At 39.4% G+C, this 26,150-nt stretch overlaps 1 protein-coding gene across 2 annotated transcripts in view; it reads left to right on the top strand.

The window, feature by feature from the left end:
* The window catches only part of LOC307159639 (NACHT, LRR and PYD domains-containing protein 3-like), a 63,588-nt gene extending 37,913 nt beyond the window's left edge, over positions 1-25,675 (top strand). For both annotated transcript variants that reach the window (XM_079873114.1, XM_079873113.1), the window contains 2 exons: positions 13,321-13,494; positions 25,080-25,675. In XM_079873114.1, coding sequence (XP_079729240.1) covers positions 13,321-13,494; positions 25,080-25,290 — 385 coding nt within the window. In that variant the 3' untranslated portion in view covers positions 25,291-25,675. The remainder of the gene's footprint in view (positions 1-13,320; positions 13,495-25,079) is intronic.
* Positions 25,676-26,150: the final 475 nt, after the last annotated feature.

Below are 26,150 nucleotides of genomic sequence, written 5' to 3'. Positions count from 1 at the left end.
AATGTCACATGATTATGGCACTTTTTCATGTGTTCCCTATATGGACTAAAGCTGCGTCTGAAATCGTGTACTATGGGAGTAGGTACTACATTTAAATTAGAACGTACTTCGCGACCGTTAAAAAAGTACGCTCTATATAGTATGAATACGGGTAGTATGAATGGAGTCCGGACGTACTGGTATTACGGTTGGTATTGTCACGTAACATGCGCGGTCACATCAGCGTGAAAATTTAAAGAGCCCATTCCACTAACTGCACCAACTTAGAGCAATGTTTTTAGTTCTTCTTTCCGCTTTCGTCTGCGTTTTTACGTCGTTCGTGCTCACAATTCAGAGTCGTCGGTCAGCTGCTCGCAGATCACGCCTTTGTCGAGAGCTTTGGTGTAATTTCTCAAATAAGTTAAATATCATTTAGCCAATACATTTTACCTAAAAAAAAAACAAAAAAAAAACAAAACACACACACACATAAACCGGTGAACAATGACAGATGTTGATTTTTGGTAAGGAAAATGTGATGTATTTGCTTGTGATATTACCATCAATGAATAAACATGAATGAATCAATAGTATGTGTGTGTGTATCTCTGTTGATTCATTCATGGATGGCAATATCACAAACAGTGTGTGTGTGTGTATATATATATATATATATATATATATATGTAGGGTAACACACTGAGGTCAGATACAATACACACACATTCATTTACATGTGTATACATGAAGACTTCAGATGTAAAAGAAAAACAATTCTTCTAAAATGAGCATTTTTATCAAGCCTGTATATTTAGGTTCAGTAATTTCACTTTAATGACAATTAATAGGTCCTTTTCATTGCCATTAAAGTGAAATAACTGAACATAAACATACAAGCTTGATAAAAATGATCAAACTAGAAGAAAATTTCAGATGGCACTTAGAGGCTTTTACATCTTAAGTATTCATGTGTGTGTGTGTGTATATATATATATATATATATACACACATACACACACACACACACACACACACACACACACACACATATAAGAAATGGATCATATACATATAATACATACATACATATTATATTTATAAATAAGCCAACACAGAAAACAAAAAAACTATAAACACGTTACAGATTGTGAGCCCTACAACCTACTGCGCCAATTCTTCATCTATATTTTAAAGATGGAGCTGACCTCCGCCCCGACCTCCGACTTTCACGGTAGTCCATTGTAAGATATTTGTAATTTGTAGTGATTCGTCAATTTAGCTCAAAGGAATTATTAATTAATTTATAGGGAATTAGAAAGAGTCACTTATTACAACCGAGCAAATAACTCCTTCGCGGTTCATTTGAACTGGCTGTAACTATCAACTCTGCAACGGATATAAATATCCGAACTATAGTGAAACACTATATAGTTAGCAAGGTAACTTAGATCAGAAGTTTAAGACATTAAATTCGTAAGCACATAACACAAGTAATACTTCTCTTTAAAATACAAACAAGACTTTATTGATTATTCTAACACATAAAACTAATGTCTAACACAAACACACGCACACACATTCATGCGTTGCAGAAAGAAAAAGAGTGAGGAAAGATTGAGTTTTAAGAGTGAGTTTAAGAGTGAGATGATGAAATCCCAAGTTTCTATATGCACTTATAAGACATGACCTGGAACGAACCATCAAGCATTAATTTAACCCTTCTATCGTTATTTAGACAGGTTAATACATTTATATCAATACACCAGTAGTTCAGCTTACAGTATGGAGGCAGTACTTGCTCGTTTTGCGTTCCTTTTGGGAATTCCTTTGGTCGGCGTAACAGGGGTTTCCCGAGTTCGTTCGTTGGCTGGTCTCCTCGTGCCTGGGTCTGGGGCGGCCAATCACGTGGTGTGCTGGCGGATGAATTGAGAGTCTTTGTCTGAAGCTGGTTTTGTCGAATCGTGGAACGAAACTTTGCCGCAAAACTTAACTCAGAACCGAGGCTCACAACGGAAAAGAAAGGAAACTAAGAAAAGAAAGGAAATTGAGAGGAGAGTAGATGATGGCTTGAATGAAGTTGTTTAACTTATGTTCTTCTGATCTTGATTTGGTTTCGTCTGCACGTTTACATGGTTACTTGTCTGAGAGAGCGAGGACAGAGAGAGCAGAGAGAGCTTTGTTTCGTGTCTAAGATTTTAAACTCAAAGTTTGCCCCCCCCCTCCTGAAGAGATCGGACCAATTAGACACTGGCTTTGTTTGTCTCATCGTAAATCATGCATTATCTGGGATCTCCTTACTTTCCAAGCTCTAGCAGAGAGTGCAGAGGCCACAGTTTAGACATCATTACTATTATAAGAATACGATTTCAATCAAGCCATCTTTTGAATCACGAGCATACGATCATACTGATATGAAACACAACACACTTTCATTCACACACCTAATAGTTATACAATTACATGAATTATATGGGATTAAAGCATATTAAATGGACACATATATCGTAGAAACACCTAGAATGATGTATGATGTTTATAAGTCCATTGAAAATTGTTCTTGAATGAGTTTTATGTATACTGTAGGAAGAATCTCAGTTTTCTGGTTTAGAGAGAAAAGAACTCTGTTTGTTCGTTCAGAGGTCCCGACGGGGGAGGGGGTCTGGAATGTTGTGGGCTCCAGCAGCTTCTGCTGTTATCTTTATTGGGCACTGAGTTGTCATCTCTGAACCAATCATTCTTTTCCTAGCCATCTCACATTGACAAGTTCTTCCTTTAGCTGGGCTCATAAAAGCTCTTAGTTGGGGGTTTTCGTTGGTTAGCGTAGACTAGCTGGAGCCTGATTTTATGGCTCTGGATTGGTGATTTGGGTTCTGGAATGTTGAGTTCTGTGTGGAATTATGTTTGAACAAATCACCCTGAAGATTCATTTGTGTTTGATTCGCACTCAATCCTACACCATCCAGTCACTGATTGCGACCATGGGTGGAAAAAAAGTACATCGAGGTGCAGGTGTTCTAGCTACATATCACATATTTGAGCTTAATTTTTTACAAATTATTTACTTTAAATTTGGGTAGGAAAAATTCAAGTGGAAATCCAAAAATTACTATCTTGTACATGCTTTTAAAGAAACAGATTTTGAATTATTTTAAAGTGATGCCCTACAAATGAGATTGTTAGTAAGAAAGTCCCTTTAGATCTTTTAGAAACCTGTGAAGGTTCCCTTACTGAAGCTGCTGACGTTCATTTTCTTCCCTCAAGACGACGTTTTAAAACTTTTGCTTTTGGTGGTGCTTTAAGCTCTATTATACTACTTTGTGCCAAAGTTTTGTGATTTTGTTTTAAGCTTTGTATTCTGTATCCATTTAAAAGTTAAATAACATACGAAAATAAAGCAAATACATTTTAAAGGTGTCTGGAGTGTGTGGGTATTTCTCTATAGTGCGGCACTCATATTTTTCAGATATACCTGCAATTTGCTAGTTTCAAAAACCATCTGGAATCTGCCACAAAATAAGTGCACACACAACACACTTTAAAAATATTAATTACTCAATTCCACATATTAAACACTTTACAACTGACAGTCTAACTACTGTAAATCCCTGGGAATGAAGTGTTTTGTAATAAAACTTGCTAAAACAGCATGACAAAATGAACTTACTAACAAATAAATGGAAAGAGAGTGTGTAACATTTGTTTTCTTTATTATTATTATTATTTTTTTAGCAATTATTTCTAAAAGCTGAAGGAATCTTTCCTCTCTCTGGCCTCCTGTTCTCGTCTCTCCTCATGCTCTCGTCGCTCTTTCTTTTCTTTCCTCTTTTTCATTAGCCACTCTCCACTCTACAAGAACACAGGTGTGTTCATCAGCCCCCTGCAAAATCAACACAGAATTGAACATTAGTGATGAACCATGGTCAATCTATATTATTATATTAATATTAACGTTACATGGACAAGTTGAGGTACACTTGATAATAGTAGCTTGCTACGTAGCCAACACATATTACATATCAACACTGGTAAAGGAGAAATAATATCGCTGTAAAATAAAAAATAAAAGTTTTGTAACTATCATTTAACTGAGAAACAACACCGTTGTTTAAATAAAACAGTGTTAACTAGCTGACAGGCATTAGCTGTCATAATCACTCGATGAGACAGGAAGCAAGTGCAAGAATATTTATTAGGTCACAAGTCAACAGTACAAGCAGGTGGATGGTGGGTGACGCAGGGACTAGATGGTCAGGATCCGTGAAGACGTGCTGTGACGGTGACGGTGACGGTGAGAAGACAGAGAATCCACGACGAAACTGGAACAGGACACGAGGCAGGAACACGAGGCAGGAACAGGACACCGGAACACCAACACGGAGGACATCAACAAACGATCTGACAAAGATGATACAACAACTGTGAGTATTTATAGAAGGGTGAATTGCTTGCAGCTGGTGAAGTGATGATGATCAGCTGGAGCGGATCAGGTGATGTCATACACTCACACCCACTACACACGCGCTCACACAACAACATAAACACGAGACTAAAAGGAACAGAGAATACGTCTACCGTAACAGTACCCCTCCCCCTAAGAACGCCTCCTGGCGTTCCCAGGCCCCCCTACCTGTCGATTGTAATCATCGATAAGGGAGTGATCCAGGATGTCTCTAGCAGGTACCCAACTTCTCTCCTCCGGACCGTAACCTTCCCAGTCCACCAAGTACTGAAATCCGCGTCCCCTCCGCCTAGAGTCCAGAATACGATTAACCGAATAAGTGGTCTCCCCATCTACGAGTCGCGGTGGAGGAGGAACCGGGACAGGCGGATTAATGTGAGAATGAAACACTGGTTTGATTTTAGACACATGGAAGGCGGGATGGATCCTCCTGTACGCGGGAGGCAATTTGAGGCGGACTGCCACCGGACTAATGATTTTGGTGACAGTAAACGGGCCAATAAATTTGGGTGCAAGCTTATTAGAGACGGTGCGCAAAGGAATGTTCTTAGTAGAAAGCCACACTTTTTGACCCACGACGTATACGGGAGGCTTTGACCTGTGGCGATCGGCCTTGGCCTTGGTGCGCGCTCCCACTTGGAGTAGAGTCTCACGGGCTCTCGTCCAAGTACGATGACACCTCTGAACAAAGGCGTGAGCGGAGGGAACCGCAACCTCGGATTCCAGACTGGGAAAAATAGGTGGCTGGTAACCTACACTACACTCAAATGGAGAAAGGCCCGTGGCCGACACTGGCAACGTGTTGTGAGCGTACTCCACCATAGAGAGTTGCTGGCTCCATGAGGAAGGATTCTTGGACACCAAACATCGCAACACCCTCTCCAAATCTTGGTTGGCTCTCTCGGTCTGGCCATTGCTCTGGGGATGAAACCCTGAGGACAGACTAACAGTCGCCCCCAGTAATCTACAAAACTCTCGCCAAAATTTGGACACAAACTGGGGTCCCCTGTCAGAGACCACGTCAATCGGGAGGCCATGTAAGCGAAAGACGTGGTCTACGACGGCTACCGCTGTCTCCTTAGCTGAGGGTAATTTGGGTAAGGGGACAAAATGGGCTGCCTTTGAGAACCGGTCCACCACAGTCAAAACGACCGTGTTCCCTTGAGAGGGTGGGAGGGCGGTAATGAAATCTAGAGCGATATGGGACCAGGGTCTCGAAGGAACCGACAGCGGTTGAAGTAACCCATCAGGAGGTCGATTGGAAGTCTTACCAGTGGCACAAACCGAGCAAGCCAAGACAAAATCGTGAATGTCACGAGCCATATGTGGCCACCAGAATCGTTGCTTGACTAAAAAACTAGTGCGATTAACTCCTGGATGACAAGCCACGTTGGAACCATGACCCCACTGGATAACGTCGGACCGTAATCCCTCCGGCACGAATAAGCGACTCGGTGGACCACCGGGCGGAGGCGTTACCCCTTCTAAGGCCTTCTGGACCCTCGATTCGATCTCCCATGAGAGTGTGGAAACGACTAGAGTTTCGGGCAAAATACACTCGGGAGTAGTCGGGCGTGCGGAAAAATCAAATATGCGAGATAAAGAGTCGGGTTTGATGTTCTTAGAACCCGGGCGGTACGAAATAGAAAACTCGAAACGACCGAAAAAGAGTGCCCACCGAGCCTGCCTGGAGTTCAGTCTTTTAGCAGTGCGGATATACTCTAAATTCTTGTGATCAGTCCAGACGATAAAAGGTACCCCTGACCCTTCTAACCAGTGGCGCCATTCCTCCAACGCTAGCTTAACTGCCAACAACTCCCTGTTGCCAATGTCGTAATTACGTTCTGCAGGGGACAACCGATGAGAAAAAAACGCGCATGGATGCACCTTGTCATCTACAGGGGAGCGTTGGGACAACACTGCACCTACTCCCACCTCTGACGCGTCGACCTCCACCACGAACTGACGTGATGGATCAGGGGCGACAAGGATAGGGGCTGAAACAAAGCGGCCTTTCAGTTTGGTAAACACAGCCTCGGCTGTGTTAGACCACCTGAACGTCGTTCTGGGGGAGGTCAAGGCAGTCAGAGGTGCGACTAGTTGGCTGAAATTGCGAATAAAACGCCGATAGAAGTTGGCGAACCCCAGGAACCTCTGCAGGGCCTTGCGAGAATCCGGGCTTGGCCAATCTACCACAGCCTTGATCTTCTCAGGGTCCATCCGCATCCCCTCAGACGACACGATGTACCCAAGGAAAGGAACTGACTGTGCATGGAATTCGCATTTCTCCGCCTTGACAAAAAGCCCATTCTCTAGCAACCTCAGAAGCACTCGTCTGACGTGTTGCACATGTTCCTGGAGAGAAGAAGAAAAAATCAATATGTCGTCCAGGTAGACATATATGAACTGATCGATCATATCTCGCAACACATCATTGACCAGTGCTTGGAAAACTGCCGGGGAGTTGGACAGCCCGAAGGGCATGACCAAATATTCAAAGTGCCCCCTAGGGGTGTTAAAGGCAGTTTTCCACTCATCCCCCTCCCTAATGCGAACCAAATGATAAGCGTTACGCAAGTCCAATTTAGTGAAGATGGACGCTCCCTGCAACCTCTCGAAGGCTGAAGACATCAACGGCAAAGGATAAGTATTCTTTACCGTGATGTTATTCAACCCCCGGTAATCAATACAAGGTCGCAGAGAACCGTCCTTCTTCCCCACAAAAAAGAACCCCGCCCCCGCTGGAGAAGAGGAAGGGCGAATGAACTTGGTTGCTAGAGAATCAGAAATGTATTTCTCCATAGCCTCCCTCTCCGGAATAGAGAGCGAATATAACTTGCCCTTAGGCGGAGACTTACCTGGCAGTAGATCTATTGCACAGTCATAGGGACGATGCGGAGGAAGAGAAGCAGCACGAGACTTACTGAACACTTCCTTCAGGTCCAGATACTCCGCGGGCACGTTAGACAAATCCCCTGTTTCCTCCTGAAAAACAGAAACAGGCACAGACGAACAAGCAGACACGAGACAAGACTTATGACATTCCTTGCTCCACTCCAGCACGACCTTGTGATGCCAGTCCACTCGAGGGTTGTGTTGGATAAGCCAGGGATGTCCGAGGACGACGGGTGCCAGGGGTGAATCCATGATATAGAATGAAATAGTCTCAGAGTGGTTGCCAGAAGTGATGAGGGTTAATTCTTCAGTGGATAGTGAAATAGTGGGAAGTGTCTGTCCATTAAGAGCGTGAACTGCGATTCTGTTAGTGAGGGGTTTGAGGGGAATCTGTAACTGTAGTGCGAATGAGTGGTCCATAAAATTACCCTCAGCCCCAGAATCCAGAAGTGCTCGACAGTCGTGCTGGTGGACTGACCATCTTAGTCTTACCGGGAGGAGCGTGGAGGTAGATGTAACAGCTGATGAGGTCTTCCTGGCGGAGATCCCACCCGATAGTAGCCTCAAGTTTACTATCGGGCTTGGCCTTTTACCGGGCAGTTATATGAAAAATGTCCCGCTCCCCCACAATATAGGCAAAGGCCCTGGGACCTCCGCCTCTCCCTCTCCTCCCGGGAAAGCCGAGCTCGACCCACCTGCATGGGCTCGGGATCGTAGACGGGGCTGACCACGTCCCTGCCGTTGGATCTTGAACCGTCGACCCCTCCGAAGGTACGGGTGGACGGGACTCGGCGTTCGACCCTGGATAGCCGAGCGTCCACCCGCAGAGCTAAATCGATCAACCCGTTCAGTGTGGTAGGTAGATCCAAGGCGTAGATCTCCTTCTGGACGTGGTCAGCCAACCCATGCAGGAACATATCCCACTGCGCCTCCTCGTTCCAGCCACACTCCGCCGCCAGGGTCCGGAATTCGATAGAAAAGTCTGAAACTGATCTTTCACCTTGTCGAAGATCCGCCAATGATCTGGCAGCCTCTCTCCCCGAAAGCGCTCGGTCAAAGACCTTCCTCATCTCGGCGGAGAGGGTCTGGAACGAGGTGCAGCATGGATGTTGGTTCTCCCACACCGCCGTTCCCCAGAGTGCTGCCCTCCCAGTCAATAACGTAAGAACATACGCCACTTTGGTCTGTTCTGTGCTGAAAGTCTGTGGTTGAAGAGCAAAGTGCATTGAACAACGCGTCAAGAATGCTCTACAAAAAGCTGGTTCACCTGAATAAGGCTCTGGTGTGGGTAGACGCGGCTCAGACTGGGAGGGTCTCGCTGGTGTTGCAGGAGGAACGGCTGGTGTGGGCGGCGCAGCGGGAATCTGTAGGCGATGGATCTGCTGGGTGAGCTCGGACACCTGCGTCACCAGGGCTTGTACTGCGCGACCCGTGTCGCCGATCTCTTGTTGCTGTGAATCCATTCTACGGATACTGTGATGAATGAACTCTTCAATTGATCCAGAAGACGCGCTCGCTGCTTCCATTCCGCGGTCAGATCGTTCTGTCATAATCACTCGATGAGACAGGAAGCAAGTGCAAGAATATTTATTAGGTCACAAGTCAACAGTACAAGCAGGTGGATGGTGGGTGACGCAGGGACTAGATGGTCAGGATCCGTGAAGACGTGCTGTGACGGTGACGGTGACGGTGAGAAGACAGAGAATCCACGACGAAACTGGAACAGGACACGAGGCAGGAACACGAGGCAGGAACAGGACACCGGAACACCAACACGGAGGACATCAACAAACGATCTGACAAAGATGATACAACAACTGTGAGTATTTATAGAAGGGTGAATTGCTTGCAGCTGGTGAAGTGATGATGATCAGCTGGAGCGGATCAGGTGATGTCATACACTCACACCCACTACACACGCGCTCACACAACAACATAAACACGAGACTAAAAGGAACAGAGAATACGTCTACCGTAACATTAGCTCGTTCTGTTCGGTAATAATAATGATAAAATTGTCAATTTTGCAGCCAATTCACAAAATTGTACCCTCAATTTACATTATTTAAACTTTTAACAAGTCAGTCGTTTACTTATATGATGTTAAACAAATACAATTTAACCACAAAGAAACAAGAAGTGTTTTGTAAAGTATTTACACTTGAAAACAGCCACGTTTCCATTTTCTGCCATTTTCGAATATAACGATGACAACTCCTCTCCCGTGGCATCATGGGATAGTAAGGTGGCCATCATATGCGCACTTCAGAATCTCGCCGGAAGTAGTAGGTCATCCGGGTACTTTTCGCCTACTGTTTTTCGAATTCTATGATTTCGGACATACTACTCTGCTCGCCTACTGTTTTCCGCATACTATATAGTAGGGAAGTATTCGATTTTGGACGCAGCTTAAATGTGCATAGGGCGCCCTCAGGCTGCTGGTATGGATTGAAAACACAGTACATCAGAGTATCCAGCGCTCATAATGATTACATCGACGCATTTGGGTATAAATTCAATAAATATTATTCCTGTCTATAGAAATCTATGATAATGAGAATCTATCAATATTTCTCCAAATCTGCACATTTTTGAGCTAAAAGCCCTGAGGGACGTTGTTTTGTCAAGAGTTGTCATGACGACAGCACAGGAGTTTTTTTCTGAATGGGAGCGGCTGATGCTCATAATTAATATTAAAGGTATCGACGTTGTAAGATATTTGTATTTGTAGTGATTCGTCAATGTCGCTCAAAGGAATTATTCATTAATTTATAGGGAATTCGAAAGAGTCACTTATTACAACCGAGCAAATGACTCCTTCGCGGTTCATTTGAACTGGCTGTAACTATCAACTCTGCAACGGATATAAATACCCGAACTATAGTGAAACACTATAGTTAGCAAGGTAACTTAGATCAGAAGTTTAAGACATTAAATTCGTAAGCACATAACACAAGTAATACTTCTCTTTAAAATACAAACAAGACTTTATTGATTATTCTAACACATAAAACTAATGTCTAACACAAACACACGCACACACATTCATACGAGTTGCAGAAAGAAAAAGAGTGAGGAAAGATGAAGTTTTAAGAGTGAGTTTAAGAGTAAGATGATGAAATCCCAAGTTTCTATATGCACTTATAAGACATGACCTGGAACGAACCATCAAGCATTAATTTAACCCTTCTATCGTTTCTTAGACAGGTTATTACATTTATATCAATACACCAGTTCAGCTTAAAAGTCTGGAGGCAGTACTTGCTTGTCTTTGCTTTGGGGATTCCCTTTGTCGGCGTAACAGGGGTTTCCAGAGTTCGTTGGCTGGTCTCCTCGTGCCTGGGTCTGGGGCGGCCAATCACGTGGTGTGCTGGCGGATGGATTGAGAGTCTTTGTCTGAAGCTGGTTTTGTCGAATCGTGGAATGAAACTTTGCCGCAAAACTTAACTTAGAACCGAGGCTCACAACGGAAAAGAAAGAAAACTAAGAAAAGAAAGGAAATTGAGACGAGAGTAGATGATGGCTTGAATGAAGTTGTTTAACCCATGTTCTTCTGATCTTGATTTGGGTTCTTTCGTCTGCGCGTTTACATGGTTACTAATTCTGTCTGGTCTCTTCTCCCTTCGCGCACTTTTCTAACCTTGTTGAGAACTCTTCTAAACTTTGTTCGGGTCTAAGATTTTAAACTCACATGTTTGTCCGGCCTCCTGGATCAGTTCTGACCAATTAGACACTGTCTTTATTTAGGAGGTGGCGTTCTCTTCACTTCTTATCATAAATCAAGCTTATCTGTGCTCTCCTTACTCTCTAAGTTCTAGCAGAGAGGACAGAGGCCACAGTTTAGCCATTATTACTATTATAAGAATACGAAACATTTTACACAGATTTCAATCAAGCCATCTTTTGAATTAAGAACATACGATCATGCTGACAGGAAGCACGACACACTTTCATTCACACACCTAATAGTTATAACAATTACATGAATTATATGGCATCTAAGCATATTAGATACCCATATATTGTAGACACAAAATAGAATCATGTAGTTGCATGATGTTTGATTATAAGTCCGTTGAAAATTGTTCTTGAATGATTTTATGTATAGTTATAGGTAAAATCTCAGTTCTCTGGTTTGAAGAGAAGATAACTCTGGTTTGGTCATTCAGAGGTCCTTAAGGAGGAGGGGGTCAGGAATGTTGTGGGCTCGAGCAGCTTCTGCTGTTATCTTGATCGGGCACTGAGCTGTGCCATCTCTGAGCCAATGATTCTTTTCCAAGCTATCTCACATTGACAAGTTCTTCCTTTAGTTGGGCTCATAAAAGTTCTTAGGTAGACTGGCTGGAGCCTTCTTTTATGGCTCTGGATTGGTGATTTAGGGTCTGGAATGTTGGGTTCTGTGTGGAATTATGTTTGAACAAATCACCCTGAAGATTCATTTGTGCTTTGGTTCGCACTCAATCCTACAACGCATTTTTTCATTTCATAACTCCTGACACAAATTAAGACATAACTGTCACTATAAGTTTCTCAGAATACAATAGTGGTCAAATACTGAAACTTGAGTCTTATATATTTTTAATGATGTATAGTTTGTCAAGGTAATAACATTAAATCTGATAGTAACTTTGAACTATAAAAAAAAAAAAAAAAAACGCTTCAGTGTGCCGGCGCACTGGCAAAGGTTTACAGGTTAATAACACAAAATTAAAAAGGTGATATCAAGCTTTAAATATTTGATTAAGACAGACAGTTTGATCATGGGTCAATAATTATATCAGTTTCTGTAGAGGCAGAACAATGTTTTTTTTCAGACATCAGGATCAGAACTATTCATAACTGCTTTCAATTTAATCTTTGTATTTCACAAATATTTAATTTTGGTGCAACATATACTGTAACTTGTAAAAACCGAATAAGTGCATTTTAAAAGTCTGTGATCAGTATCTGCCTGTAATAAGATCCACTGAAGGTAAGTTGACTGAACGCTAGTGATGGGCGCTTTCGAAACACGCTTCATGAAGCTGTGAAACCTTTACGAATCTTTTGTTTCGGATCAGTGGTTCGGAGTGTGTATCAAACTGCCAAAGTCACATGATTTCAGTAAACGAGGCTTCGTTACGTCATAACTGTTTAAAAATGTTTAAAAATGTCAATGGTCACCACTGGGGGGCGATGATCTCTGTGAACCCATGAATCATGCAGATTCACTGAGATTGAACAAGTGTCTGTGGGTTTTACCTGATCTCTGATCAGTTTTATACATTTGTAGACATTTTAATTAGACATTAGTATAATTAAAAGCAATAATAGTAGTTAATAGTCTCTTATTGGCCTGTTTAGCTGAGCCATCCATAAAATACACTGACACTGCCTCACGGTGCAGCACTACAGCAGATGAACTACCTTTTACAAAACTTGTTTGATTGTCTTCTGCTTAAGGAAATACTTTTATTCCTTAATCTGATCATGTTAGTTTATACAGTTATTCTTTGTTCATGTTAGTTCACAGGGGATTTACTAATGTTAACAGAAAACTTTTGGATTTAAAAATGTATTAGTAAATGTTGAAACTTAAGGTTATTAAATGCTGTATAGTATTGTCCATCATTGGTTCATGTTAACTAATGTAGTTAATGTTAACAAATGAAACCTTACTGTAAAGTTTTAGCAAGTAGACAATGTGTCTGAAAACAACCGACATAAACACATTTGACCCAGTGAGCAAACCAAGGGTGACATTGACATGAAAGAACCTTAAAGATTAAATGAAATGAATGTGTAAACTAACATAAATAGATCAACGCTTTCAACCTTTGTATTGTTACAATGTTGGTAGTATATTTAAATGAACAATGTGTAGTCTTTCTCCATGTTACCTTTACCTTGTTATCCCTGTTTATTTGTCAGCAAAAGTCTGCTGGAATGAAGATGAACACGTTAGTTGATCATCATAGATCTGAGTCATTTTCTCTTTCTGTCTTCAGTCTGAGTGATTGCAGTATTACAGAGAAACAGAGTCTCATCCTGACTTCAGCTCTGAAATCAAACCCGTCACACCTGAGAGAGCTGGAGCTGAGCGGGAATACACTAGGAGACTCTGGAGTGAAGCACTTATGTGCCGTACTGAAGGATTCACACTGTAAACTGGAGAGATTGAGGTCAGTCACATTCACATACAAGAATCAAAATGCTTAAAATCACTTCAACAGTTTAAACTAAAACACTTTAACACTGTATTTGTGCAAACTGAGTGTTTTGTGATCTGGTGCGATCTCAAGCATTAGCCTACTATTCCTGCCAAACTTCCATAGTTGCAGTTAGTGTTACTACAGTAAATCCATGGTGAATAATGCTGATCTGTGGACACTGGATAGTTCATTCATGGCACAATGTTTCTTCCCGGCTTCCACACGCTGTTTGATCCGTTAATAACAGAGAAATGTGAGTGTTTCTCACTAGATCTCGCAGCGATGTTATTACTTCAGTGGCGAATTCAAATGATTTATTTACTGGATCTCTTAGTGCTGTGTAGTAACAGTGTCGCATGATAACGATCGGCTCGCGCTGCTTTGGTCCAAACTGATAAACAACGGTCCGTCAACCACACAATAATGAGTAGCTCAGTTTTGTTCCACTTACATTACGTTTTCCATTTGATGTCGGACAATTGTCTCTTACATTATGAGCGCGCTTGCCACGCGCGACCCGCCTACATTTGAAATAACGAAATTTTGGTCGGCAGGAAAAATGGTCCAACGAACCGTTCGGTTTGAAAATGCGTACCGAACACCGAACCGAATCCGCGCTAAAATATCAAGGTGAAAGTCATCATAGCTTGCATAGACCCAGCTCCCAACCCAACTTTGAGAATAGATTAACGGCGATATTTTTTTTAGCGCCCGATAATTGTCTCACGTTAACGCAGCACGTTAACACCGATAACGGCCCACAACTAATATATATATATATATATCAATGCTAATTTAATAGAACACATAAAATATATAAAATAAAGATATACAACAGGCACGTTTAAATGACAAACAATAAAATCAGAACCAGTATTCTGTTGCGTTCATGGTTCCAGTGGCAGTAATGCATGCACGGCTTTTCAAAATGTCACAAAGCGTTTTGAGATTGTTTTGAATGAAATGTTGAAGTTTATAATTGAGTATTTTGGCACACCACGACGAGTGGCGCTATGCATTGTTCTAAAGCCAGGTTTTATTCTGGCATGTTGAATTAGTGTTCAACAAACGCGGCGGCGCGTTCATTTGAATGAAGAGCGCTTCTCGCTCGTGTGAGCGAATACTCATTGGAACGTTTGGGGATTTCGCGACGAGTAAAGTCATGGCCGAGTGGTAGAACTTACGTTACGATCATTAAGATGACACGGGTTCAAATCCCGAACCAACTTGGACTGCTGAAATATTTATATTAGCCTATTAATGCATTTTATAGCCTATTATTGATGCAGAGAGATTTGTCTAGTTCTAAAACTCTGTTACACCATAGTTTTTTGCTTATAGCCAATTTATAAAATAAAATTACCATGCATTTCCATTTTACACCAAGGAACAAATAGGCTATTATACAATGACTTTATTTCTAATAATTCCAATCGTAATTTCAAAAGCAGTTCTGTAAAAAAAAAAAAATAGGCCTATATATTAATGCTAATTCAATAGACCATATAAAATATATAAAATAAAGATATGCAACAGGCGCGTTTAAACGACAAACAATAAAATCAGAGCCAGTATTCTGTTGCGTTCATGGTTCCAGTGGCCGTAATGCATGCACGGCTTTTCAAAATGTCACAGAGCGTTTTGAGATTGTTTTGAATGAAATGTTGAAGTTTATAATTAAGTGTTTTGGCACACCACGACGAGTGGCAAACTCTTTGTTTTGTTTTGCAAACTCAGATAGCCTGTGGGGGGTTTGGAGAAGGCAGTTGCTTTATCGTGGGGGTGCAGGACAAGAGGTGTTAATGTTCCGTCTTTCATATGGAGAGTGTCGGATAGCCAGCCTGATGAGCAGGCAAAGGCTACATTCTTTTAAGGATAAATCTCAAAATCTCCAAAAGTCCATATGTGGGCCCTATATCTTATTAAATTATAAATATTGTAGTTTTATTGATTGTATTTAAAGGTTTTCCACACACAATTTCAATTTAGCAGATACAGAGCTCTTTAATTCGCGATCAACCTCGTTTTATTGTAGCCTAAGGTAAATTCAGCAAGGCATGCTGTATCTTTGAAGCAACAAAGGCTGTTTGTTACAGTTTTTTCTTTCGTGATTTGTGTGGATGACACGCAGTGGCATATACAGTATTATCAGCTGTATGGTGTGTTTTTACCCAGAAGTGTTTTTTCGAGAAAGCGCGCAGTGGGAGACAAAAGAAACTTACTAAAAAAAGATCCAGCGCGAGAGAGAGGCAAAGAAAAACGCCTGTTAAATAAACTATACCTTGAAATGTGCGATGGGTTTTCAAACTTAATTAATTTTATTTTTCTTTTGCATTTTCATTGTTTATTTTTTAATTGAAAGCAATAGGGGAGCGCGGGGCACAACCTAACGCTGGGCTAGTTGTAACACGCTTGTTTTAAATACTTCCGCACATGCTTGGATGACGAAACTTTGTGTATTTACTAGTTGCCATATCAACACTATATAGAGAGAAAGAAAATCCGCCAAAATTATTATTTTTTTGGAAGATATCCATAGACATTTATTAAACCATAGCAAAAGTAAATTACTTAAGTTAATTTTTCATCTCTATTTTTTGTTTATTTAAAATAAGACAAATCTGATATTATTTTAATCTCCAAGATGTTATTTAACAGTTGAGATAGTTCTTTAATGCTTCGCTAACTAGCAGAAGACACTAGCCGGGTTTAAATCCCAGATGAGCAGGCGGGGGCATGTTGTAACACTGCGTTACAATGTGCCTCTATTAGAAATATGCTATTATATTCTATAATATCAATATTCAGAAATTACTAATTATTTATTTGTTTTGAACTATTTTGTATAGCTGTGTTTTCATGTGTTCGTAGTCAAAACTCAAAAATGAGTTTATATTTAATTATTAAAAATTGCCATTATTTTATATGAAAAAGTTTTTAAATTGTAATTTATTTAGAAAATATTTTAGTTTGTTTTGTATATTTTTTTTATTAGATCAGATAACATTTTAAGCTGCCATATGTTATGTTACAATGTACCCCACCTATGGGGCATGTTGTCACATTTCACTTCCATTCTTTCGGGGTATATCAAGAAAAAAGTATATACTGTATTAATAAAACAAAAACACATAATTGTACTAGACATGTGGGAAATTAATGTGGGAAAAAATAAATACTCTGAACCATAAGTAGATTTACACAAACTGAGAAAGTCAAAAAGTGTTACTTTGTGCCCGCTCTCCCCTACTGTTTTGAAAGTATTTTTCTGATTTGTTCGATCTGTTTTGAAAAATGTCTTCCGTTGCTTTGGCCGGGTATCACTGTCAGTCATCTCAATTTCGCGAATGATTCACAAAAAAAAAAAAAAAAAAAAAAAAAAAAAAAAGCAGATTAAAGACGAGCTTCATCATCTTCATTTTCTGGTGCGATCGACTGACAGTCTTCCTTCATCAGATGTGTCGTCTTTGCAGAGGCTCAACTGGAATGTAGCAAATTTATGTTGTAATGTACAATTGATAATTAAACAGGATGCTTGACTTTAATAAACAGATACATATTTAAGCATCAAGAACGGAAAAACATAAACACTGTCGGCTACACTGAGATTCGATCTCAGATCGCTTGAAGCTCTGCGAGGCTCATGTTATTGCATTGACCACAGAGCTATCGCATACTGTTAATCTAATGTCTTATGCTCTTACAAAGCCTCATTGATGTGGCCAAATATTTTTCTATTGCAATGTTTTATGTTGATCTTTTTTTTTCATTATTCAATTTAATTTCAGTATTGTGATTATGAATTCGTTCAATGTTTCATTTGAACTGATTTGCTACCAGCTTTCAATCGCTCTCAATGAGCCGCGGCGCGGCGGCAGATTACGCAATAGAGAGAATAAACTGACACTTTGCAAAGTCTGTGATTGTAGCGCCTCTTAGCGGTAAGAGACTGCAAATACACACACGCAATTTACTCCGCTCTTGGTGTACATTTTTCCGCTCCTCGCTCCCTCCCCACTCCACCCTTAATACGTCTCGCTCCGTTTTCGCTCCACGGTAAATTTGTATTCTTTTTTTTTAAATAACACCAACCTCTGATCAGAAGATGCATGTACTGTAAAACGAATACGCAATACTAAGAGAAGAACATCCACATACTTTATTGGAATTTTGAACAGCCCCAAACCAATAAATTAGGCTATCCTTTAGCTGACTTTAAAACAAAGCAAAATAGGAATCTTTTGACGTTGTAATCACCTCCCCGCACTCGCGTTCTCCTTTGTCATCACTACCTTTTTAAATATACAATATATTTATATTTTTTCCCCTTCTTCACGGTAATATTTCGGAAATGAAGAGAAAACGCAAAAGTAATAACTTTTATTCTGCGTTTAGATGACCGTTATGGGAGGGAAATCTACGGAGCCCCTGAGGGGACCTTTGCAAAAAAATAAAAAATAGGACTTTCGCATGCGCACGAGAAACTATCGGTTTGCGTTATAGCGTCATTAATACAAATGTGGAAATATGGATGATGTATATATCATTTATGTATGTATTACATTGCCAACATGGGGAAACAAAATATTAACATAAAAAAGTACAAAATATTAAAGTGGATTAACAAGTAAGTGAAAATATTCACACTTGTTCCAAACCAGAGGACCTTCTTCTGAGGAACACAAAAGATGTTACGCAGAATATTAGGCATTGGCAGCCTCAGTATCCATTTACAACCATTGTATGAAAAATATGAAAGCAAATGATGATAAAGAAAGCTGATGACTGTTCAATGAACATTCTGCAAAACACTTTTGTGTTCACAGAAGAAAGTCTGAAAAAGACAGAATGTTTTAAATTTATATAAAATATAAAAAAATAAATTTTAGATAAAGGTTTGAATTTTTTTATTCAAACTACAATTAGTAGTGTAATTGAATCAGTGTATCTTTCGTTCAGTATAGTTTTTTGATTTAATATTTAAAGTAGAAAATTAGAAAAGAGTTCCTTTTTCGTTTTATAAACAATATTTCTAAAACGTTTTTCATTCTGAGGTAGAAAATTGAATAAACAGCTTGAATATTCGATTTCTAGTCAAGTCAAGTCGCCTTCATTTATATAGCGCTTTTAACAATATGGTTGCAAAGCAGCTTTTGCATAGATAATGGGAAATTACTGTAACAGATTGTTTATAGGCTTTACAACAGCTCTTGGATAAAGTTCTGCACGTCCGCATCATGTTGTTTTCTTTCTTTTTCAAAGGCATGACATTTTGTAGTCATTTTGAATGTACACAAATAAAAATATACATTTTACTGTTTCGAATGACAGTATGAAACGTAGATAATGTACTAAGTTATTTCCCCAACTGAGGAACAAATCCAGGTGATGGCGCCGGCGAATCGCGCTATTAACAACATTGGTTCACTTCTGGCATTAACTTGACATCACAGCCGGTTCATTATTAAATGATTATTAATTCCTGTTCAGTATTAAACTTTGGACCGAACGAAAGATGCGCGAACCCAACTTTGCGGTATAGTTTCAGTTTCGATTCAAATAAATTTGTTTAGGCTTGGCGTTTAAAATAGGCTAAAGGTTGTTTGTAATAAAGGGCACAATGGGCTATTTTTATGTATTTTTTTATTTTTATTTATTTTTTTTATTTATTATTATAAGTGGTTAGGCCTACTTATTTTTCATTTCTTGTTGTTTTCTGATCCCATTCATTTAATGATTTGGTTAGTAAGGGGAAGTAAAATACGCATAGCCTATATGTTATTAATAGTGTTTATAATGTTAATGTTTTATTTTATTTACAGGTCTTTTACACTATTTCTGAATAGACTAGCCTAATAATATAATGCGTGTTTCCCTCTCAACATGACCGAGTGCGCCACGCATAAGCACGCATCCTTGAGAATGATATAAATTATAGGCTAATACATTTTAATAAAAAAGGCCTACACTGTTAGACCTTACCGGGTTTTTTTACAGTAGAATACTGGCAACACTGTTGCCAGTAAAATACTGTTAATTGTACAGTTCTTTACTGTAATCTAGTTTGTTTCTGTAAAAATGCACTAAATTCTAATTCAAGTTAACTAATTACACTTGCAGAAACCGACTGCCTTAAATTGACCAACTGTCATTTAAATGTATTAACTAAAATTTATAATGCATTAATAATGTGAGCAAAGTATTACTGTGAACTTCTTTCGTTTGAGACCACTAAAAAACTTTTGTAAATAAAGAGATTTCCACTGGACCAGCAACTACACAGGCACCGCCTGTTAAAAAAAGCAACATGCAGCATATCATCAATGATTGTAGATCTTCTCCTGGACTGAAGCACAGGCTCTACTCTTCTGCACAACGGTGACCCAAAAAATACATTTTACAGTAAACTACTGGCAACAGTGTTGCCAGTATAAACCTGTTTTATAACTTACAGTTTATTACTGTTAAAATATATTTCGTGGGTGTGACTTTTTATCTTACACTGTTAACCCTTTCAACCCCACAGGAAAATCCACACTACAAAGAGTAAAAAGTAACATTGACGCAGTGTTACGTAAGGGATAATGTATAGAGAGGCGGTCGTTATAGCGAATAACAACCCCGACAGGCTGAACGGGATCCCGACGCGAAGCGGAGGGGTCTTGAATCAGCCTGAAGGGGTTGTTATTCGCTATAAAGACCGCCTCTCTATACATTATCCCGCTTATTACATGGCTACCTACAAAATAAATAAATAATTTGCTACGAATTATTGATTTAAAAAGGAGTTTATTGATTTAAAAACGATTGTATTGCTTCCGCCAAAGAAAATAGTCCGTTCCGCGTCCATATCAACGCGCTGTTTTTCATGGCAACGGTCTGTTATACTTCGCAGCGGTCTGTTATCAAGAAATAACAGACCGCATTCTACATTGGAATTCAGCCAAGCCATGTAATAAAGTGAGATAATTAAGGGAATATGTAAGTGATTGTTAAGCATTAGTGATGAACACCTGCTGTTAACAAGCAGATTCACTGAAGGAAAGAGGAACACACGAACAGAAAATAGAGAAACACAATAACTACGACTGACTTCCCGTTACACATTATTACACTTATTATTAACCAGTATGACTTTATTTCATACATCTACAGAAGTTGTTACTGAGATGTTTAATTGAAAATGTTTGGTTTGAAGTTACCATTATAGAGATCAGTGCTTGCTTTAGTTGGGATGCTGATGCTAAAACATTAGTTTTTCTTTTGCTGCTTGAGCTGTGTTTTTGCAAGTCACACTTGTGCACACACACAGTTTATGAATGATTGCGGTTATAATGCTTATGATGACAAAATCATCATATTGCCTGTTCATTCACTAAGGAATTAATTCTTACTCATTCAGAGTTTAATCCTTGATCAAAAGTGTTACATTAGCACTACTGTGAAACCACAGCAATAAATTACTATGACTAATTTTTTTTAACACATCATGCATAACCAGAGAAACAGAGCTATCTTTTAGAAACACAGAGATATCACAATTTAGCACATGAATCTCAACAATGGTGGCAATATTTCTTTTTTTTAATTATTATTCATGCAGCAGTGCATGCTGGGAGTTTTATATTATCCTGGAACCCAGCATGCATTGCGACATGAAACTTTTCACCATTGTTGAGATTCATATACTGATTGTTGATATCTGTGTGTGTCTGAGTCAAACAGGAGTAAAATAAAATTGAATGCACTATATGTTTACAATATTCTTCAGAAGACCTGATTACAGAAATATTGATTTCATTTTGTAGATTCACAGATATATGCTAAATATGAAATACCCATAATTTCAATGAATATATAAAGGAAAAATCTGAAAATCAGACATGTTCAGCATGATTGTGACATCATCACAAAATAATAAAAACAGCTGATCATCTTCATCTTGACGCTTTCTTGCCATAACAAATGTGTTTTATAAACTCACTGTTACAGCAGTCAGAGAGAGATGAATGGCAAGAAGTCAAGGGACAAGTGACCAACTAAAGCAAATACTGATCTCCATCATGGTGACAACAAACTTTATTATTAACTATATCTCTGCTAATTCTCAACAAGAACTTTTGTACATGTATGAAAAAAATAATCGTAAACTGGTTTGTAAACTGGTTTCACACTCAGTGTCGCTGGAAGGCAGTTGTAGTTCTTGTGTTTCTCTTTTTTCTGTTCTTGTTTCTCTGTCCTTCAGTGATTCTGCTTATCAGGTGTTCATCAGTGTCTCAATTCACTCACTTCTTTACATTCACTGTCAAGGGGACTATAGTGAACTAATGTAGGGAATAGTGAATGAGGGTATAGGGTGTGATTGGAAAACAGCCTCTGAGTGTCGACTTTGAGCACTGTTAATTCACAGTATATTCCTGTAGGCTACTTTTGTTTTCTACGGTATATTACTGTTTTAATGGAAAATGGTATAATATTGTCAGAATTTGGCCTTTTTTTACAGCAAGGGTTAACAGTGTACATCATAAAACTCAGAAGAGTATGTATTTTAATATCTCTGATGTTCTCTGTTCTCTGGTTGTTAGATAGTCAGTCTGAATGACAGTTCATGCATGAACGTTAGGACTATACAGTCAATTATTACCTTTTTGTATTGTTTAAAATATTTAATTTACAACGAATTATATTGATTTATATCTTAATTTATTATTATTATTATTTAAAACTTACTGGACGAGGGCGACCATGGTAGGCCAACAGTCGTCATTTACCCTGTATACAGTATATCTATACAGAAGAAAGCCCTGTCTAGGCTCTTCTGTACGGGATGTGTCGAACCATTCGTTAGTCTGGTTGTTTGATGAGAAAAAGATGAAATGTAGTTGCAATAAACGCGTTCAGAATCCGTACAACTGCAGCAGAGGATGACTATTTTATTCTGCAGTGCGGAACTGAGGAAGAGCTGATGACGGAACAGTTTGATCAAGATAAATAGCAATCTTGTGAACTTTACTTCTTAAAAAAATGTTTCCTTCATCTCAGTAGCGAAGATTATTACTTGTTTATTTTTTTATCAATACACATACAAATACAAAGTTTATTAAAAGTCTATTCAAAGTTAATCAAATTATTTGAATTGTGACTAAAATATGTCTCTAAGTGTTGTCTTTAATAGCACCTTGCTTGGGATTTTTGCTAAAATAGACACTTCAAAACATGTCAAACAACAACATAAATGATATACATCATCCATATTTTCACATTTGTATTAATGACGCTATAACGCAAACCGAAAGTTTCTCGTGCGCACATTTTTTTTTTTTTTTTTTGCAAAGGTCCCCTCAGGGGCTCCGTAGAAATCTGCGTGCATATGGTGACGCAAAAGTGTGTGAAATTCAATGTAGTATGCACTCAGCGGCAAGGTGGCAATGTGAAGCACTGATCGGTGCCTTCACTGTCTAGCAGACTTTTGCTTTTACCGTTTAGACGGAAACACGACGGTGGAGCGTTTTTAAGGCTACGTTTACACGGAAACGATCTGAAGAGAAAACGCAAAAGTGATCACTTTTTATTCTGCGTTTAGACGAGCGTTATGGGGGGGAAATCTGCGTGCATACGGTGACGCAAAAGTGTGTGAAATTCAATGTAGTATGCACTCCAGGCGGCTCGGTGGCAATGTGAAGCACTGATCGGTGCCTTCACTGTCTAGCAGACTTTGTTTTTTACCGTTTAGATGGAAACACGACGGTGGAGCGTTTTTAAGATTACCACTCTGGAGGGTGGTTTCACTTTTTTGCGTTTTTAAGCCCCAAAAACGCCGTCGCCGTCTAAACGAAAGGCACATCTGATAAAATATTTTTACGTTTTCACCCGCGAGCGTTCTCGTGTAAACAGGCAGGGCCTTATAAAATCGTCCATCATATAATGGAGTTGCACAGGTAGAAATTGCGAGGGGGTCGGTAAAAATATCATTAAAAGCATGTGTAAAATTAATTACATGATATATACTTTTATAACTGTTTGTGAAAGTACTAGTAAAACAATACAAATGCAAACAAATGCAAAATATGATTAGAAACATTTTGAGTCCCCCTCCGTTGCCTCACAGTGGTTTGGTCCTTTTGAAGCGATAGTGGAGCGAGAGAAAATCACAACGCTCCGACATTAAAAAAATCCGCTCCTCGCTCCTGGCAAAATCACGCAACTCCGCTCCTTGCTCCGCTCCCACTCCGCACCGCTCACATACTCTGGTAAACACTAAGAATCAACAAAAATAAACGACAAACAACATAGTAACAATGAAGGAAAAAACAAACAAACAACAAAAAACACATTATACCATGGGCTGTTTAAATACTCGATTCTGATTGGCTGGAAGGTGTGCAGTAAAACCGTTTAATGCACAGGTAGTTCCAGTCAGTTTGATTACAGTTCGAAATTAATCCGCTACATTGGTAACCATAGTAACACAGATACACTTGCAAGCAGAGTGAGAGACGCATATGAAAACGTTTAGGTAGGCTAAATGGATGATTTTTGAATATCGTTTAATTTGTATCAGTGTTGCCTGTCATTCATAAATAATTGTAATAAATCCATTAAAGAATCATTAAGTTAGCTATATGCTTAAGCAACGAGGGGACTGTAGCTGCTAGACTTTAAAGAAGAGATCGACGCACACAGGTAACTCGCGCACGCATCTCTCTCTCTCTCTCTCTCTGTTCCTTCTCCTTCAGTTCTCTGTCTCTCTCTTTTAAAAATGAATTTAAATAAATGTGAATTCATTCAAATAAAAGCAATCCGATGGCTCTACTTTATTTAAAGCGGACGGAGTGCAAGAACTGACGAGCCTTAACTTAAGAAATAACCGTCATTTTTACACGTCTGTTAAAAATATACACTGTAAACATCAGTTACAGCTTTAACTTATTTTTAACTTGGCAAATAACCAAGGTATAAGCGGGATAATCCACGGCTAGCCATGCATTAAAGAATTTTAATGCACTTCGTAGAGGCAACCAGAGTTCTTCGCCTCTACGTCGTGCATTAAAATCCTTTAATGCATGGCTAGCCGTGGATTATCCCTTACTTAACTAATAGCTGTGAGTGACGGTCCAAGAACTGCCCAGTCATTTGCAGCAAAAAACGTGGGACACTAAGTTTACATACACATATATACACACACACATATATATATATATATATATATATACTTTGTAACCACAAATGCCCGTCTTGTACCATCTCAGATGTGCCACGTATTACATCATCACGTTGGAAAGGTCACGTGTCACGTCATCAAAAAATGTGTTCTGGGGTTTCATGACCCTTTAAAAATGAAATGAAATGAATGTGTAAACATGAATACATCAACAATTTCAACCTTTGTATTGTGACAGTGTTGGTAGTATATTTAAATGAACAATGTGTAGTCTTTCTCCATGTTACCTTTACCTTGATATCCCTGTTTATTTGTCAGCAAAAGTCTGCTGGATGAAGATGAACACGTTAGTTGATCATCATAGATCTGAGTCATTTTCTCTTTCTGTCTTCAGTCTGAGTGATTGCAGTATTACAGAGAAACAGAGTCTCATCCTGACTTCAGCTCTGAAATCAAACCCGTCACACCTGAGAGAGCTGGAGCTGAGCTGGAATAAACTAGGAGACTCTGGAGTGAAAAACCTCAGTGATCTACTGATGAACCCACAACTCAAGCTGGAGAAACTACAGTTAGTATCATTATACTGTACAGCAATTACAGTGTGACTGAAGTTTATTTATTTGAAGACAGCAGGGCTTATGTTTCATTGTTTATAGCAGTGCACTTTCTGGGTTTCCCCTATTGCTCACAGGGGGTTAAAGTGGGATGTGAGTGTGCCGTACGGACTCTTATTCTGGCTGTACTGAAGACGAAGCGGTTTGACCAATCAGATGAAAGGGGCGTTTCAGCGCCGCCCACATGTGCAAACGAAATATCAAAGCCATAAACCGATTTGTAAACCACAAACGAAAAATTAGAAATCGAGCCGAAATCTCATTTTCCGTTTATTAAACTAAACGAAACACCGAATAAACGATCCGTCTTTTCATTTCTCGTTATTCCATTCCAAACAGGAAATGAAATGATCAGATGATACACGGACCGTGTATCAAAAAAAAAAAAAAATAGACGAAAAAGGAAGTGTTTTCTTATTTTTCTACTTTCAATATTAAATCAAAAAACGAATGAACACACGACACGGTCCGTGTAACGCTTTGCAGTTCTTTGTTCAATTTGCACCATCAAAATTAACCAAATGAAAAATTGGCTTCAAACTTTCATTTTCCATTTCTTTGGAATAATTCACAAACGGATAATTGTTTCTCAGTTTAATTTTCAATTCTACAAGCTGGGTTGTTGCGTCTGATTTTTAAACAAACATAAAACATTACTCATTGCTCTGATTTTCCATTTCTCTGTGTTTTGCTCGCGGTTGGACCGTACCAGTTCCACTGGGGGGTGGAGCGGGGGGTGGGGGGATGTGGATGCATTAACCATAGGCATTAGAGCGCTGTAGCGTTATGTGTATGGCATGTCTGAGTCTGTCCATGATTTATCGCAGTGGTGTAGTCTACGTGATACGCAG

Source organism: Squalius cephalus (assembly GCF_949319135.1).
Source record: "Squalius cephalus genome assembly, chromosome: 1".
NCBI classification, from domain to species: Eukaryota; Metazoa; Chordata; class Actinopteri; order Cypriniformes; family Leuciscidae; genus Squalius; species Squalius cephalus.
The sequence above is the reverse complement of the archived record's forward strand: the minus strand, read 5'-3'. Positions and strand labels throughout refer to the sequence as shown.